General features: G+C 38.1%; 1 protein-coding gene across 19 annotated transcripts in view; it reads right to left on the bottom strand.

The window, feature by feature from the left end:
- Window positions 1-18,983, bottom strand: part of cacna1ba (calcium channel, voltage-dependent, N type, alpha 1B subunit, a) — a 129,602-nt gene that overhangs the window by 29,788 nt on the left and 80,831 nt on the right. For 12 of the 19 annotated variants that reach the window (XM_047818817.1, XM_047818820.1, XM_047818816.1 and 9 more), the window contains 12 exons: window positions 17,705-18,436; window positions 16,798-16,982; window positions 16,573-16,693; window positions 15,926-16,055; window positions 15,728-15,787; window positions 15,351-15,457; window positions 13,447-13,458; window positions 10,048-10,068; window positions 7,765-7,861; window positions 5,887-6,047; window positions 5,251-5,388; window positions 3,063-3,264 (listed from right to left, as the gene is read on the bottom strand). In XM_047818817.1, coding sequence (XP_047674773.1) covers window positions 3,063-3,264; window positions 5,251-5,388; window positions 5,887-6,047; window positions 7,765-7,861; window positions 10,048-10,068; window positions 13,447-13,458; window positions 15,351-15,457; window positions 15,728-15,787; window positions 15,926-16,055; window positions 16,573-16,693; window positions 16,798-16,982; window positions 17,705-18,436 — 1,966 coding nt within the window. The remainder of the gene's footprint in view (window positions 1-3,062; window positions 3,265-5,250; window positions 5,389-5,886; window positions 6,048-7,764; window positions 7,862-10,047; window positions 10,069-13,446; window positions 13,459-15,350; window positions 15,458-15,727; window positions 15,788-15,925; window positions 16,056-16,572; window positions 16,694-16,797; window positions 16,983-17,704; window positions 18,437-18,983) is intronic. The other 7 variants (XM_047818821.1, XM_047818825.1, XM_047818824.1 and 4 more) reach the window with 1 other exon arrangement.

Genomic DNA, 18,983 nt, shown 5'->3' with positions numbered 1-18,983 from the left:
AAAAAAATACGAAGGACGATTTATTTAAAGCATAAATAATATGTTCTTAGCTTGAATAAAGAACTACCAGACGCAGACTACCAGTTTAACTACCAGACTATTAGATTAACAATCAGACTACCAGATTAACTACCAGATTACCTATCAGACTACCGGATTAATTAACAGACTACCAGATTAACTACCAGATTATTTACCAGACTACCAGATTAACCACTAGACTACCAGATTAATTACAAGACTACCAGATTGACTACAAGATTAAATACCAGACTACCAGATTAACCACTAGACTACCGGATTAATTACAAGACTACCAGATTGACTACCAGATTAAATACCAGACTACCAGATTAACCACTAGACTACCAGATTAAATACAAGACTACCAGATTGACTACCAGATTAAATACCAGACTACCAGATTAACCACTAGACTACCGGATTAATTAACAGACTCCCAGATTAACTACCAAATTAAGAGATTAGCTATCAGATTAACTGCCAGATTACCTACCAAACTATCAGACTAACTACTAGACTACAAGATTAACTATCAGACTACCAGATTAACTACCAGTCTACCACAATATCTATCAGACTACCATATTAACTACCAGACTACCACATTAACCACCAGACTACCAAATTAACTTTCAGACTACCAGATTAACTACCATACTACCATATTAACAACCAGACTACCAGATTATCTACATGTATCAGACTACCAGATTAACTACCAGACTACCAGATTAACAACCAGACTACCAGATTATCTACATGTATCAGACTACCAGATTAACTACCAGACTACCAGATTAACAACCAGTTTACCAGATTATCTATCAGACTACCATACCGTTTATTTTTGTGTCATGTAACAGATCCTTCAAATTTCATTTTTTACTTGATTTTAAAAATAACTGGCAGCTTTTAAAGCAAAATGTTTTGATCTCGTCTGCACTCCTTCATGCTGCAAACGAAGCCCTGGGGTCCAGAGACGTGAGAGACGTGCAGGACGAGGATCTGGACAGTTAGTCAGTGCTGCCTCTGCAGACTGACTGTACATGAGCTCAGAATCTCAGAGGAGAAAAGACAAGAGTCATCTGATGTCGTCTGATTTTCTTCCGCTGCACTGAGCTGCAAAAAAACTCGCTTGTGTTGGTGTTGTGTCTGTTATCCAGGCTGCAGAATCAATCGTGTCCTTGATTTCATCCCGTACCTGCTTCATCTGTTAGCATGACTGACTTCACATCAAAAGACCACAATGCACCAGCGAGCGTGACAAATGACTGCAGCACCACTGTGTACACTAAAATGTTCAAACTGATGCAGAACTACCTACTTTTAATAAAAGGAGCTGCCTATGTGACACCTGAGGAGAGAATTACATTCCCCACTCTGATTATTACCTGTTCTATTAACCACTGAACAAGTCTGTATAATATACTTAACTATGCCGGTGCAGTGTAATAAGCTGAGATGTTAAGAGCTTACGTTTGGGAAATGTCAGCTCTACACGCATCAGTGTTTAGGCATTAGATTAAAATGTGGCATTTAGCTTAGTGCTGAAAAGGCAAACTCTAGTTACTAGTTAATATAATGCTTCAGAGCTCATGATATCTGATCTCTGGTGTGTTGATGTTCAGCTTCTTACAGCCGCAGTTGCAACAGTGCTAAACATTCATTATTGTTTTGTTCAGCGTTAATCACAATATAGAAATGCATTACGACTGGCTAATTTAGGAATTCAAATTTGGTACTAAACTTCATTATCATTTAAATGTATACTGAAGTAAATTTTTAATCAGCTAACTACGTTATCAGACAAATTTTCAGACAATAAGCAAATGATTTTATACAATAATCACTACGGCAAAGCTTTATTGGTCAGCTAAAGGTCAGTAGACATGCCCTTAATTTATAGATTTTATTATAAATAGAATAAATAATACATAATACAATGCATAATAATATAAAATATGACTCAAACAATTATTATTATTATTATTATTATTATTATTATTATTATTATTATTATTATTATTATTATTATTATTATTATTATTCATTCATTCATTCATTCATTCATTCATTCACTACCGTTTATCCGAACTACCTCGGGTCACGGGGAGCCTGTGCCTATCTCAGGCGTCATCGGGCATCGAGGCAGGATAAACCCTGGACGGAGTGCCAACCCATCGCAGGGCACACACACACTCTCATTCACTCACACACTCACACACTACGGACAATTTTCCAGAGATGCCAATCAACCTACCATGCATGTCTTTGGTCCGGGGGAGGAAACCGGAGTACCTGGAGGAAACCCCCGAGGCACGAGGAGAACATGCAAACTCCACACACACAAGGCGGAGGTGGGAATCGAACCCCCAACCCTGGAGGTGTGAGGCAAACATGCTAACCACTAAGCCACCGTGCCCCCCTATTATTATTATTATTATTATTATTATTATTATTATTATTATTATTATTATTATTTTATTAGTAGTATTTAACAAAATGAAAAATAAAAAATAAAATTGGTTTGTTGTGTCCATGTTTTCACTTTAAGATACTGCATTGTCCTACTTCTGAAGCATTTCTGTTTTTACCTAAAGATATAAAAATCTTTCACACAAATATTTCTATCTTAAAGTAAATGGTGATATCAAACACTCCAAGTGCTTGTTCATTAACTGTTATCTTCAACCATAAAATCATCGTCCCCATGCGTGAATCGAGAAATTATCATTAGTTTTAACGAACGACGTCACACATTATGTTATTGTGTTTGTGACCATTTTTATGGAGGTCAGTTAAGAAGCGCACTAGAGCTTTTACAAGCCTGGAGAGTTGGCTAATAACTCTATATATATTAGCCTAAAAGCTTTATAAGAATTATATATATATATATATATATATATATATATATATATATATATATATATATATATATATATATATATTATTCTTATAAAGCTTTTAGGCTAATTTTAGAGCTCTTTTTTTCAGAGCCCTGTGAAACCTGGTACTGAATCGTTCAGCCTGGTTCTTACCTCGTTTTTCTCTAGACTACACTCGGACAAGGCTTTGTCGCCCTGCTCCTGGAACGTGATAATAATCAAGGCCACGAAGATGTTGACGAAAAAGAAAGGGAAGACAATAAAGTAGACCACGTAGAAGATGGACATCTCGATGCGGTAACCAGGACTTGGACCCTTGTCCTCAAAGGTGGCATCCACAGAGTGCTTCAGAACCCTGAGAACCCAAACACACAGCGATTAATAAAAATTACACAGCTTTAATGTAAAAGTTTTAAAATCTGAGCCAAAATGCAGAGCTGGGAGAAGTTTTAATAGGCAGGAGATTAATTAACAACATTAATCTCATGCCTATTAATGTTAGATCATCAGCACTTCTACTACAGTAATAAAAGTGCAGCAAAGTTTCATATCTGGGGAGCATGGTGTATTTAATTAACTTTTTTTTTTTTTTGCTCCACCTATAAACTTACATCATCGCATGAGTGAATTATTTAATAACCTACTTCGTTTCATGATTTCATCACAAAATGAGGGCAGAAAGGGAAAGAGGACGTAGGGAACTGCACTGGTGACCTGGTCTGGAGTCAGTCCTGTGAACTTCATTAAATAAGCTATAAATCATGTAGAATTAAGTAAGTGGGTCACGAGGCACATCCTCAGTTAGCTGTGTGTGTGTGTGTGTGTGTGTGTGTGTGTGTGTGTGTGTGTGTGTGTGTGTGTGTGTGTGTGTGTGTGTGTGTGTGAGGGAGAGAGTGAGAGTGAGAGAGAGAGACAGAGAGAGACAGAGGGAAATACAGAGAAAGCAGGATTTTCCTGACACGTGCTCTGCTCCGATTAGCTTCTCTCTAAAACGTCACACACTTTGAGCTATAAAGTCACAGTGGGACAGAAAGAGATATCTAAAGTGGAGTGAGGCTTTTAGTGGCTTTTAATCCTAAAAAAAAACCACACTGAATGCATAAATGTGCATAAATAAGAAATAACTGCACCAGAAAGGCAAAGGAGAAAAAAATAATTGAACATGAAGAACTCTGCAAATCCCTTGCACTAGTGTAAAAGTTATTCATGCTGCCTGTTCCTTGGGTTCCTTGGGTTTATTCAGGTCTCATAACTCAGAGCTCATAGATGTTAATAATGTACTGCTAAGACAATTTATACTGTAGCACAAAGAAAATAGTCAAGATGGACTCTTCAATACTGTGGAACTCTATTCATTTCATTGTATTAATTTGTGGTTCAGACAACATCATGATGATTAACTATTTTTTCATGTGTGCAATTTCTACTAAAATACAGCAAGACAAGTATCCAGCATGCTTTTTCACTATTGGCTCACAAGTCTGAAGCACACAAATTTCACCTTCCTATAAAGCTGGTGTAAAAGTAACCTGTATTATTAGCAGAAGTGTGTCCTCCTAAAACCTTTCCCTTTCAGTCTAATAAGTTTACCATCACACAGATTTTATTTGTATTTAATCTGCACTGGTGTTTGGTCTTTAGTTGATAAAGTAAAGTATTATTTGACTATTATAACTATTATACACTATCGAAGACTATTATAGATAAAAGTGCCAGTGTCTGCATGTGTAGTGTGTCTTTTTCCAGTAAATTCGTCTTGAAAAAAAATCATCTTTTTCCAGTAAATTCAAGGTAATTTCCTAAAAAATAATCAATTATAAAATATCTATCGGTGTGTGCATACATGTGTTCGTGTGTTATACTTGTGTGTGTATACATGTGTGTTATAATTGTGTGTATGTGTGCATGGGTGTGTGTGTGTGTGTATATAAGTGTATTTGTGTGTGTATGTGTGTGTGTGTGTGCATGTATGTGTGCATGTGTGTTTGTGTGTGTTATAATTGTCTGTGTTTGCGCACAAGTGTGTGAGTGCGAATGTGAGTTTGTGTGTTATAGTTGTCTGTGTGTGTGTACGTGTGTGTGTGTGTGTGTGTGTGTGTGTGTATACGTTTGTTTGTGTGTTATAATTGTCTGTGTGTGTACTTGTGTGTGTTTGTGTGTGTGCTTGTGTGTGTGTGTTATATTTGTCTGTGTGTGCGCGCAAATTTGAGTTTGTGTGTTATAGTTGTCTGTGTGTGTGTACACGTGTGTGTGTGTGTGTGTGTGTGTGTGCATACGTTTGTTTGTGTGTGTTATAACTGTCTGTGTGTGTGCTTGTGTGTGTTTGTGTGTGTACACTTACGTAGGCCAGCCCTCTCCTGTTGACACAGTGAAGAGTGTAAGAAAAGCCCACAGCACATTATCATAATGAAAGTCATATTTCTTCCACTCCCTGGGCTGAGCCGAGACCTCGTGTTTATCGTACTCCAGAAACTGCCCTCTAAAGACACACATACAGTCAGAAACATCAGCAGATATACAGTGTAAAAGTTTGTACACGTTACACAAACAAAGATAAAGATTTCATTTCATTTACAACAACAAGAAAAGCTTTGTGCAGCTTTATGATTCACAGAAGTTACTAAAATGGACAAATAGTAGTATCAGTAGTCGTATTAGAGTGATACTGTGCCGAACTGCCTTTTGTATACTCAAATTAATATAATAATAAGATTTTGAAGTTATTTTATCTGATGATTTTATGTCAGAAGTCTTACTTTTTCCACAGGAAGACCCTGGGGGTGAAAAGTTTTGCACTGTTATTATTCTTGCCTCCAGACCCAAGAAACTATCTGTTCCAGTGAACGTCTTTACTTTATAATCTCTTAAGCTCGACTGCATTCTCGATCCTCACAGTATTAGTTGAGGATTGTACCATTTTGTGCCTACAGGGGGAGCTGCAGATGCGAGAGTTTAGTGCGGCGGTGATGGACTTTACCTGCAGTCCCTCTCTAGGCCTTTGGATTCATCCGTGCAGTAAAAGAACTTGCCCTTGAAAAGCTGTACAGCAATGACGGCGAAGATAAACATGAAGAGGATGTAGACGATGAGGATGTTCAGCACGTTCTTCAGGGAGTTCACCACGCAGTCGAACACAGCCTACAGGAAACACCAACGCAACAATACACCAACCTGCTGAAACCGTAATGCAGTTAAGGAGGTACTGGGATTGTTGATTTGGACAGCATAGGATCATATTCTGGAGTGAATAATGTGTTTAAGTTAGGAAGTAACACAAAAAATTATCTATTTTGACAAGACATATTTTTAAGCATTGATTATTGCAATACAAGAACTACAGAATGTCATTTGAGGTCAATATTAATATTATATTTAATATAATAGATAGGATATACCATTTGCCAACACGAAAAAATTGTTTTATTATTTATTAAAAACCATCATGTTTTATTCACTCAATGTTGTGGAACAAACAAAAGTTAGCTCATGTTATCGCAGCTATAAAAAAAAAAAAAAGCCGGGACAAAGTATTTATCTGTTTCTTGAAAACACACACAAAAAAATGCAGCCTGTCAAAAAGTCCTAAAATCACAGCTTTAACTTTGACTGGAACAAAACTGGAGACTTCTTTTAAAAATGCAAAATTAAGATCTCACAAAAATATAAGTGATATATACAACTGATATATATCACTGTATATATATATATATATATACAACAGACAGTTGCAGTTGAAGAAAATTAATCTCATGGTACAGAGCTGGGGAAACTGTAGACAAGGTCTAAACCAATCACAGGACACACTACAAACAATTTAATCTATAAGTGACGAAAGCGACGTGACATATGGGTAAGTATGTTAACCCATACTCAGAATCTGTTCTCTGCATTTGATCCATCCAAAGTGCACACACACAGCAGTGAACACATACCCAGAGCAGTGGGCAGCCATTTTTATGCTGCGGTGCCCGGGGAGCAGTTGGGGAGTTCGGTGCCTTGCTCAAGGGCACCTCTGTCGTGGCCGGCCCGAGACTCGAACCCACAACCTTAGGATTACGAGTCAGACTCTCTAACCATTAGGCCACGACTTGCTCGTAGAGATGCCAGTCCACGCTTTTGGAGTTGGGAAGGAAACTAGAGAACCAGGAGGAACCCTCAGAGCATGGGGAATAAATGCAAACTCTGTGCAAACAGGAAATGAACCAATCCTATGCTAACCTCTAAGCCACCATGCTCACCATTCTCAAAATTATTTACAGTACAATAATAGTCATGTATATAACCATAGTATAATGTAATAATATGCCATTGCCCCTTCAGATGCTCACTGTTCTGGGCCATCACAGATCGTCCACATTACATTATCCGATCCACGTATTTAGATTTGGCACAGGTTTTACGCCGATACTCTTTCTGACACAACTTTCACATTTTATCCAGGTTTGGGGACAAAAATTAAGAGTTAACCCTTCAGTGGCTTGAGCTGGTTCCCTGTCTAGGAATCGAACCCTGGCTGCGGCCGTGAGAGAGCAGGATGCTGCTGCTGGACCACCACCAGGGACTATATTACTATATTACAGTATTAGCAAATATGTCCAAATAACCCCTCAGAAAAACATCACCATAACAACAATTGGACGTTTTCTTTGTTAGATAACACAATCGTATATTATTAAGCTCATATATGGCATATCCACCATACAGGTTCCTATGATAAGATATCAAATATACAAGTACATTAACATAAACAACCCAGCAATTTGAATTACATTTAGTCAGCACTGCTGTCAGAGCTGATGTTTTAGGAGACGTATTTAAAGTTTAAATGGTAAAAAAGACAATGGTTTATTTTTACCTTCAGCTTCGGTAAGCGTTTGATCGTCTTCAATGGCCGCAGGACTCTTAACACCCTGAGAGACTTGATGGTGCTGATGTCTTTTCCTTTGGTCCCTCTACAAAATGTAATTAAAATGATTAGCTATTAATTCTGCTCAGTGTTTAAATGTAAACCACTTCAACACATGGAGAGGGGTTTTTTTTCTTGTTTATTTTTAGATATTAAATAGACATCAGAAAGAAAATATGCAAGGAATTAATAATGCTGTGCATACTGTATTCATTCAAACAGACTCTAGCACCAATGACCAGATGAACTAAAACACCTGGTGTTACTGGCATCCACCAGTACAAATGTATTACTCACAGACCTCAAATCCACTGTGGTTTGCTCGATGATCTGTATATTACACCCGACCGACACAAAAGCACATGACCATACAGTATTTTTCAAATATCATATAATCCTGCATTAAATGATCTGAGACTGTTAAACATCATCAGCATGCTATTATTACTTAGTCTGCTTTATAGATTCTAGGCTGAATGTTAGTTTTAGTTCGGAAACCTATATAATTTTCAGTCATGCAATTTTAAAGTTCAATTTTAGAGTTCAAAACATTTTGTACATCAGATTTATACAACCACAAGCAATGAAAGAGAAGAAACTCAAATCCAGGAAAAGAGAGACATTTCTGTTTCGTGTGGGGAACAAATTGCTGTCATGCAAAAAGAGAAAGTAACCACATCGACAATCCATCAGGAAAATACAGCTTTCTTAAGCATGTAAAGCAAATCAAACAGAAACCACCAAGTGAGCAGAGGACCTTTTTGTAAAGAAAACCAAAGAACAAGATCTGGAAAAAATGGTTCGGTCAGACACAGCGTGACTGGCATGGAAACCAAGCTGTGATCCATCCAGGCGATGGCCTCTAAATGTCTCAAATCAAATTAGGAGACTCTAATGTCAGTTCGCTGCACAAGCACAGCCTATTACTGAATGTTCAGGAAAATAAGCCTAAATCAGTTTCGCACCACGGAAAACAAATAAAAGTCCCCTGAAAAATGCAACAAGAACGACGAAATTCCAATAACATATCAGCGTGCAAAGTGACTTTAGGCATAATGTGTCAATTTATTTCTTAAATCTATCACCTCACACGGCTAAATGCTAAAAGTTACGGTACACACGCTATTGTTGGATTTTCTGATTTAATACACAGTAATATGTAAATTCACACAAACCATCAGATGCTGTTTCAATCTTCAATCAATGTTCCTAATGTGGCACAACCTACTGGACAAATCGAATCCTTTTTCATGTTGTATTATCTCAGCTAGGTGTCATTTATCATATTAAAATGCTATGTTGAAAAAAATGGAATGCCTCAAGCTCAAGGAAAGACTTCATGCTTGAGCAGGTACCTTTTGGGTCTTCCAGTGATGCAATGAAACCAAAAACAATATTAACAGTATCACATCTTGTTCAAGCACTATCACTGAGCAATCACTGCACAACAGAGACAAAAACATGAGTATCCTGTGCATGAAAAATGCTGATATACTGTATGATTCGAAGGAACTTGACAAATATGACAAATATTCGATACAGACAGTGCTACCGTGGAGTCCGAATGCGTCGTATCGACGACTTGCGACCCTACTTGGATATAAATTTATTCCAATAAATATTAGACGAAACTAAAAAGATAGCACTTGAAATACCCTGCAGTCAATTCTGAACCAACCAGGTCATATATATCCATAAATCTACAAATAAACCATTGCTCTCACTGAAGACTAGGCAAAAGTCTGCACAGGACAATATCATGGCCACACAGATTACACAAAGGTTATTCCCTTGTTCTAATCACTCAATACCAACATGCACCTTACCCATGCTCTCTGACGCACATTAGTTCAGCATGCTTTCATCTGAAACTAAATCACGACACAGCACTCTCACTCTCACAGCTAATATGTAATATATCAAGGGTTCACAACTCCAGCTGATATATTGCCCAGATTTAATCTCGAGGAAAATCTGTGCACTGCAAAGCATCTCCTGGCCTGGTGTTTAGAACCCATAGGATACATCACACCACACTGGTCTTCCTGATGGCTTTTGCAGAAGCCCTTCTGCATTTAAGCTAAATTAATACACTTGTGAGGTCTCGTGTTTCTGATGAAAGTTAACAGAAAGCCAGTGCCAGAGTCCTTTCTTAATTAACAGGACAAGGTTAGAAGATGGAGTTAGAGGGGATTGGGACTCAAGAAGAAAGAATGAACATATGTTCCCCACCTGTTTGGGCTTTGATGCGATCTAATAAATGAATGAAACAAACACAGGGTAAATATTATCACTGCTTACAACACGGTAAAATTAGGATAGAAACTATGACTACAATAGGACTAGCAGTTATATTCTCATCACTGTGCAATATATAAAAAAAATATATATATATTTATATTTAAAAATAAATAAATAAATAAATAAACATTTCAAAACATGTAGTTTGAAAGTCCAAAGGCTTTCAAAGTTGGCCTTAAAGTCACCTTAAACTTTTAAAATACTTTTTTTTTTGTCAAAATGTCAAAATTTTAAACATGTTTTTTCTAATAACTCAATCAGGTCAAGGACAGAGCTTTACGATACACCCTTCAGTTCTGCACCCTGCTCATCGGTAAGGGTGGGTATGAGGAAGCTGTCGTTATTTCTTTTCCTGAGTATTCCATACAGCCTGAAGTGTTCTTATTGGTCTGCCGTATGACCCATGTGTGGCAAGTGTGCTTGAGTACTGGCTAGCAGCTAATAATGGAGTGTGTATACTTGTGTGTGGTTTATAGCAGTCCGTGTTGCTTTTTCTTCTCTGTCGGCTGCCAGATGCCAGAGAGAGACTAAATTACCTGATCTGAACCACCTGAGATGAACTTAAACAGCTGATTACGTTTCATTTTAAGGGATTTTTTTCTGTGCAGCTGAATGTTTTTTATTATAAACCTACCATCATCTTCCATTGCTATCAGACTAGCTAAGTTGTTGAAGATGTCCTGTCATAATCAACCCCTAGATCATTGAGAAGCATTCTATCAAGTACTACCAAGTCTAGAAACCATGCAATCAGGCTGAACATGTTCCTCACTCTTGACAGTAGCAGGAGAAAGTATCTTTTAGCATTCTTCACTTGTCCCTAGACCGTAACATATGCAAAGGACTGCCAGCTTTGGAGGATTGGTGGTTCATTGGAAGTACAGAGGACTGGTGGTTCATTGGAAGTACAGAGGACTGGTGGTACATTGGAAGTACAGAGGATTGGTGGTTCATTGGAAGTACATAGGATTGGTAGTTCATTGGAAGTACAGAGGATTGGTGGTTCATTGAAAGTACAGAGGATTGGTGGTTATACAACAAAGCTACTTCTTTTCAATTCCTGGACTGTGCTATCCTGACAAAGTCTAGTCCATTATGATAAAGATTGTACAGATTCACTGTCAAAAAAGGAAAATATGGGGAAATACATCAAGGAGGTCTGAGGAAACGTCTCACTTTTGACATCTACTGCATCAGCAGGAGTTGTCATGCTTAAGCAATATTAATCATAGACTCATTTGGAATTTACACAAAATATAACAAGCATACAGTCTCATACACAACCAGAGAGGAGACAAGTAGAAGACTGCCTTTTCTAAAAATGGGGCATTATGAATATCTGCTTAGCTTAGCCAATATATAGTCGTTTATGAGGTCTTTAGTCTTTGTCTCTCACCTATGTGTCCTATTTTTCTTATGTTTACAAGAAGGTTGCTTTTGACAAAGTCACAAGTATTAAGGGAAGACCAATCTAACCTCTGTCCACTTTCTAGGTTATATTCCTGTCTCTTCATGGTGTATGGAACAGCACAAATACTGTCCTGTCAGATAGCTTCATCAGGCTTCTCAAACTTGTATAGAAGGTTTATTTGCAACTCCAATGTGTATGACGCTTCTTAAAGTGGCTTTGCACAAGCTACAGATGATGCTTTCATCTTCCTCAAGGACAGATTTTTCCATTATTTACCATTCACGTGGGGGACATACTCATATAAGAAAAAGGAAAACTACCCAAATAACATCTGGTTGTTGTCTTCTTCTATAAAAACCATTTACCACCTGAGAGAAATTAGTAGGTTGGAAATTTGGAGGCCCTTGGTTTTGAGGAACAGATGCAGTAGTGGTGGTAGTGGAGGTGGAAAGGGTGTGTGTGTGTGTGTGTGTGTGTGTGTGTGTGTGTGTGTGTGTGTGTCTGTGTCTGTGTCTGATTACTTTTACCCGTGTCTCATGACTGGCATATATCAAAAATGTAATAAATAGCCCATACTTCCACATTTTGTATGTATTTAGTCACTGCACCTTTCTTGTACTTGCATTTATATCACTTTTTCTTAATCACATTTATTGAATTTTCTTGGATTACCAGCTTTCTGCTTGCCTCCAGTCTCCAGTCTTTCTCCAGTCTTCATTTTAGCACCAAATCCCCTTTCTACTCTTGTTATATCTAGAAATCATCTAAATTCTTACCATTGATTTTGTTCCATATTTGCATAAGTAACCTTCTATTAGCTTTTGAGTTTTGCTGTGCTAAGTTTTGACAGTTTTAAAAAGAAGTTCTGGGTGACTTTAAGCTACAACACAACTGTGCTGACAGCATGAGACATAACCGGTGACTGGATGAGTGGAACCGTGAATTCAGTGGAATCGGTCGAGGGACCATTTTGGCGATGTTGAAAAGGGAAAAAAAGAGCTATGATGATTAGATCAGGTCAGGGTTTGGAGAAAGCATCTGTAGGTGGACGCACAAACTGCAGCTATTCCACTCTACAGCGGTCTCACAAACAATTTCTTACAAAGAAAAACAGACTGAAAACATAGTAGTTGTTTACTGAAAAAAAATCCAGTTCATGTGATTTTCATCGGCTCTAAAAGTAACAGTCTCAAAATTATTTAATGCAGTCAATTAGTCCAACTTTAGTAGTCTTTTATGTTTCACCTGAAAAAAAAAGATAACAGATCTTTCTTAATAAAACCTCAGAATCACATGAATTGGATTTCTAACAGAACCTGTTATGTTATACGGGATGATTCGAAAGAGTCACTTCTTTATATTCAACTGAACACACATTACACATGATGTCTATATACTGTAGCGATAGACGGTATTCTCCCAGTAAACCTCATGATCACATGCATTAGAAGAACCTATTTATTCCTCCACATGCCTGGAGTTGGAAAAAATGAACATTCTGACAATGTGTAGTAATGAAGGAGAGCCAGACCAGCCTTGAATTAACAGATCCAACATGATTTATCAGATCAAACACAGATTCAATCACATGCACTGATCTGAAATACATGTAAGCTCCGGGACCACGATGCCCTCATTTGGCTGCTCAGGCTGTTTTCAGACTGTTATCAGATGCAACGATAGATTTTTATATGGAAATCATGAGATCATGAGAAGAGATCGTGAGACTCGGTTTTGTCCGTCACGATGATGTCATTTTGGAGAATGGTAGAGAAGTTAGGTGATGTAGCAAACATGAATGAATAACAGATACAGTAGATTAAAATCACACTTACGCACAGACAGGCAAGAGGACAAAAGAGAGGAGAGGAAGTGACAGAGAGAAAGAGAGAGAGTGAGAGAGAGAGTTAAGGCATTACCCCATGAAGCTCCTTCACGCCATTTGAACAAGAGAGAGAAAGAAGGAGAGTTGAGAGTGAGCACAAGAAGAAAAGATCGCTCACGGTATACAGTATGTACAACGGCTCTGACGTGACAGAACGGCACAGAAATTACACACAGGGAGACAGGAAGTGTGAGAGACCACAGATTCGGATAAAATCACCCTTTGAAACTGAAAGCTTTTAAACTAAAAACGCTTTCTTGTTGATATCATTACAAGCGGTCCATTTTTCTCTGATCGTCTACATAAATTAGAACATTTTCATAAAATCAGGAATCGCTTTGGCTCAGCTTGAAATCTAGGCAACCATAAAAGAACGATAAGGAACGTTTACTCAAAAATTCCATAAAAGTAAAGTGGATTTCTGACTGAAATAATGTAATTCGAATAATGTAACGGAAGTTGCATTGTGTAATGGATCATACAGTATGTATGTAAGTAGGCTTTAAGAAATTGTAAGTTTATATAAGAATTTCTGTTTTTACCTAAACTTAGGGTTTATTATACTGTAGGAAAAGTTTTTTTTCACCAATGTTTATATCTTCAAAGCAAACTGTGATATCAAACCCATTTCCGCTCTCTGAGCTTCCCCAAGTGTTTGTTCATAAAAATCTCAAATTTAAACACATCTCCCGATCGAAGCCGACAGAGTCCTGAATCATTTTATATCTGACTCACGGTGATTAAATAATCCATTTGTTTATACTGATTGGAAATGTCTGACGAGTCACTTTCCATTCTGCCAGTGTACTGGTAAAAAGGGTTGAAGTAAATACAGTACATGTATCAGTATCAACTGATTCCTAAATAGCTAACAATATGTAAGAGGTTAATGCCATATTATCATAAAGTGTTTGAATCCAGATGCAGTTTATTGCAGTGCAATCAGATTTGAGCTGCTTCTCAAAACTGTCTAAGAACAGTTTTCTTTAAAGCCTAACCCTAACCCTAACCCTAACCCTAAACCTAACCCTAAACCTAACCCCTAAGGAAAACAGGTATTAAGCTCAAACAATTAAACATGCTAAATGATTATATGACAATCATTTCCACACTATATGACACACAGACACTCATCAAGAGCTGAAATGAGACGACTCTGGGTTTGTATATTCAGTTAATTTTTTATAGAGGGAACAAGAGCGAAGCGTATCAGCAGCAGTTGTTGAAACTCTTACTCATCATTTTCTGCTACATTTAGAAGCTTGGTTTAATTTTGCACACAGCAAACGTCCTACAGAGGTCTGCACAAGTATAATAAAAAAAAACCTAGAGAGATTCGTCTGGCTCTGGGACACAACACACACTTATGCCTAGAATAATCTTCATGTGGAAATTAAGCTGTTTAAAGTGTACAGGTTTATTATTGACTGATAGTCTAGAAAGATTATCTTTAATACTGGGAAATTAATATACAGGAAATGATTTTCTTTTTGTTTTCCAATTTTTCCATATCAGTAAAAATTTTCAATAGAGTAAACGGAAATAAAATGGCTAAATAATTCATTATAGCAAGAAATAGTGGAAATAGTAAATAGTTGAGAGAAATAATAGATAATAGAAATATAGTCCTTGAGTCCTTAAGACATTACAATTAATTTTAATTAATCATTTTAAATAAAAATAATTTAATGTATTAAATTAAAAAAATTTCAATTAGTAAATATAATTTAATTGCAATAAAATACAATTTTATATATATATATATATATATATATATATGTATAACACTAATAACTAAAGTAAATTTAAATGATAAACATAATTGAATAATTAGACTAATCGAAGGATCCGATTAAAAAACATTACGACTACTAATTGTGATCACACTGATGTTGACGTTTCAGCTAAGTACTGAAAAGTTCTTTAAACATGACTTACGAGAAAGCGAATGCCACCAGAGCTCCACTGACCACAATGAAGTCCAGAATATTCCACAAGTCTCTGAAGTAGGAGCCTGGATGCAGCAGCAAGCCCAAATCTACCATCTTATAAAAAAAAGGCAGGAAAATTAAACACTTTAATTTATCATCAACATGACTGTACATGATGCCATTTTTTTTTCTTGCTTTATTATGCTAATTAATTCCTGAATCCGGATGTGGGGGACAGATGGCGAGCTAAAAAAAGTGGGTAAAGTGACACATCATAGTTATATCAGTGTCAAGCGAATACATAGTAGAATACAGCACAGTGGGATCTTGTTAAGAACGACTGACTTTGACGATGCCTAAAAAAGTGAATTTAAGCGAGCTTACCTTAATTACCATTTCAAATGTGAACACACCGGTGAAAACGTAGTCCAAATACTTCAGGACCTTTCAAAATAAACGGTAATGTTAAAGTTCTGTTCGGAGAGATGGCTTTAGACAAGCTGAACAAAGAAGATTGCTGTAATGAAACTGCATGTAATCAAACAGTTGTACGAAGATGTACAAAAAGTAAGACACACTCACGTAGTTCCGCAGAGCGTTGGCATTAACTGGGTCTTCTGCAGCCAGTGCAATGCTACTCATGGCTATAACCATCAGGATACACATCTCAAAGTAACGCAGACTTACAATGTAATGGCACAAACGTCTCACCCTGTACACAAAAGATAAAGAATGAGGAGATTCAAACACATATATTCGTAAACTGGATAAACTCTGATGGTGCACTACTGTTTTGTTGTATTCACTTGTTGTTTGTCTGGTCGAAGTTTTATGTGTTATATATTTTCTTAAACTGCAATAGACTGCCCATGAACCGGGTTGTACCTTAAATACATAGTTTCAGCCTCAGACATGATGCCCACAAACTTTCGGCTGAATATCTGATGCATATGGTACATGAAACTTGAAAAAGTTCTTCAGAAGTTCTAAAATTAACATCTTTCATAAATGAACCATCAATATTTGCATGGCTGTTTCTGTAGGGACATCAACGTTACATTTTCACGGATGCTGACTCTGATTGGTTGCTTTACTTGTCAGTCAGACACTCTTATGGGCGGTCCTTTGTCAATACGAGATGCTATGGAGTCCAGACCTTCTGCAGTCATTCGGAATGTTTGCGTATGTGAGACTAATAAATAAATAAACACACATACACACACACTCACGGATTAGTTGGGCTGAAGATAAACATGGAGCTGTAAGGAAGTATGGGACGTGGCCCGCTCTGGTTCACCTCCTCCAGGTTCTTCTCAGTTATGGGTGCCGTCTCACTGTCTATACTGTTCACTTGAGTACAGAGACAGAGCACTGATTTAGATTAACTTTATTTTGACGCACAAATGGAATCTCACTATTATTTTGTAGCATTACACATTAAGAGCAGTGCATACTGGCTATGAGAGTGGTCTCTCCAGGTGGAGAAGTGATGGTGACGGGGATGTGGACCCCCAGGCCTCCTATGCGACTGACATTTCGCTGGTTATCCGAATCTTCTGGTTTCTCCAGACCCCACCGGTTCCCCACTGCAAGCTGCTGAGAAGGTGCAGGCAGCATATCTCCACCCAGTTCAGTTTGTCTAAAGCAGGGATTTATTATCGTGTTACACTGTACGAAGCCTCGCTTTACACACTTTACATCCTAGCCTGCTAACTCACATAAGCAAACCTGAAAGAAAAAAATCTCCTGAAGAAGATATTTACAGTACTGTAGCTAAAACTCATAAATACATCCAACTTTTCTAAGACTGCTTGCTAAAATAAGTTTCTGAAAGGATGTTTAAAAACATGCTTGGAATCCTTGTTGCTAAAAATAGCTTTGTTGCTAATATAGGCTAAAGGATTATTATAAAATCTTGCAATATTCATTGATAACAGTAGCATGCTTGCTAACATAAATCTGACAGGATTTCTGAGAGGATTTTGAAGTCATATTTGTTCATGTTGAGATACAAAAAACTGCCAAGGCTATACATCTAGCTAAAAACATAATCTGACAGAATTTTTTGAGAATTCTTAAGACATTAAAAACCCTCACTGCTAATGCTAGCTATATAGAGATAATATATTATCTAAAGCAAGACATTTCAGTCATTGCAACTCAGTCAAAACTCCTGAGAAACTAGCTGGCCATGTTGATATTTAGTCTTTGTAACAGATATATACAAGATTATAATACATATTCATGAACTGACAAAAAAATTAAATGGTCTGTTTACTGAAACTTGGTAATGAAGAATATTTATTAGTTAATTATTTATTAATTAGATATTTATATATTTTGTAGTTGTAATGGAATAACCTGTTTTCTGGAGGCTTGCTCTCTTCTCGATCTCCATTCTCCCTCTGCTCCCCACCCTCTAGTGAAGACTGCACCTTGCCAGCCCGTTGCCGGTGCCTCCTCCGGCCTCCGTTGCCCCCCTCCTCCCCTCGTGAGCTCCTCTCCCCGTCCCCCCTGGCCGAGCGTGAGCCTTCTCTGTGGTGCGAGCGTCTCTCACTCTTGGCGCCAACAATACCGTTGCCCTCATGTCCTGCCCTATGCGACCGGTGGTGTCTGTGTTCTGCTCTCGCATCACGGCTGTGGCTGCGTTCGGTCTTGCCATCTTTGGCTCGTGTTCCTTCAGTCTCCTTGCTGCGGCTGTGGTGCACGTGATGACGTGAGGCTCCATTTTCACCATTTTCTCTGCCTTCGTTGGAAGTTCTTTCACGTCTCCGGTGATGGTGTTTACGTGGGGGCTGTGATTGAGGAGGCTCCATGGAGAGGGGATCAGGGGTTGCCTGCAGGTTGGGGTCCTCAGGTGTACCTGCTTCGACTCTCAGGTCCCTGGGCTTATCCCAGTCGCATCGCGGCTCAACTACCAGCGGCCGGTCCAGGTGAGTGGTGATGTCTGGCCGTAGGTGCTGGGTGGAGGTCAGGCGAGGGTTGAGTTCCTCGTTGTACAGGGCTTCACTGCTGGCTCTGATGTGCTTACGGATCTGTGTGGTACGCTGCTCCCATACGGACATCATCTTCAGCGAGCGCCGCTGCTCTTGGCTGGAGGAAAAAGGAATCATTGGAAGAAGGGGCTGATTCCCAGTAAGAGATTTTCAGTCAACAAAGACATGGGACAAACTATGCCCATCCATGTCAAGACCACCTTTTACTTTCATCAAATATAAATCAATTCTTTACTGCAGTCCAGATCTTCCTGCATTACATTTCAGATAAAAACATGACAGAGTCAGGCTTCTATGCTGAAAGTAAAGCAAAAATGATAAGTGTTCTGGATTATTTTGTTGTGCTTTTTAATACTGTGTGAGAAAGGGGATCTTTATGGATGTCAAATTACAATACTCCACATGCTCTTCCTTGCCTGCTAGTGCCTGCAGATTAACAAAGGAGCCCCATGCAGCCTAAACACAGATATTAGATGTCCAAGGAACATGACATTTAAGGGGTCGGTACAAAAGATTAAGCCTGGTCTGATAAAACTCTTAAAGTACCATAAATCTCCTTTCTTGAACTGTAGTGTTGATGGCATGTACCTTCTCAAGGCCAGGGTTTTTGGTAATCCTTTGGTTTTTGCCCTACAGTACAAAGG

This window comes from Tachysurus fulvidraco, chromosome 9 (genome assembly GCF_022655615.1).
Source record: "Tachysurus fulvidraco isolate hzauxx_2018 chromosome 9, HZAU_PFXX_2.0, whole genome shotgun sequence".
Taxonomy (NCBI): domain Eukaryota; kingdom Metazoa; phylum Chordata; class Actinopteri; order Siluriformes; family Bagridae; genus Tachysurus; species Tachysurus fulvidraco.
Note: the sequence above shows the minus strand (reverse complement) of the source record. Positions and strands in the feature narration are given on the sequence as shown.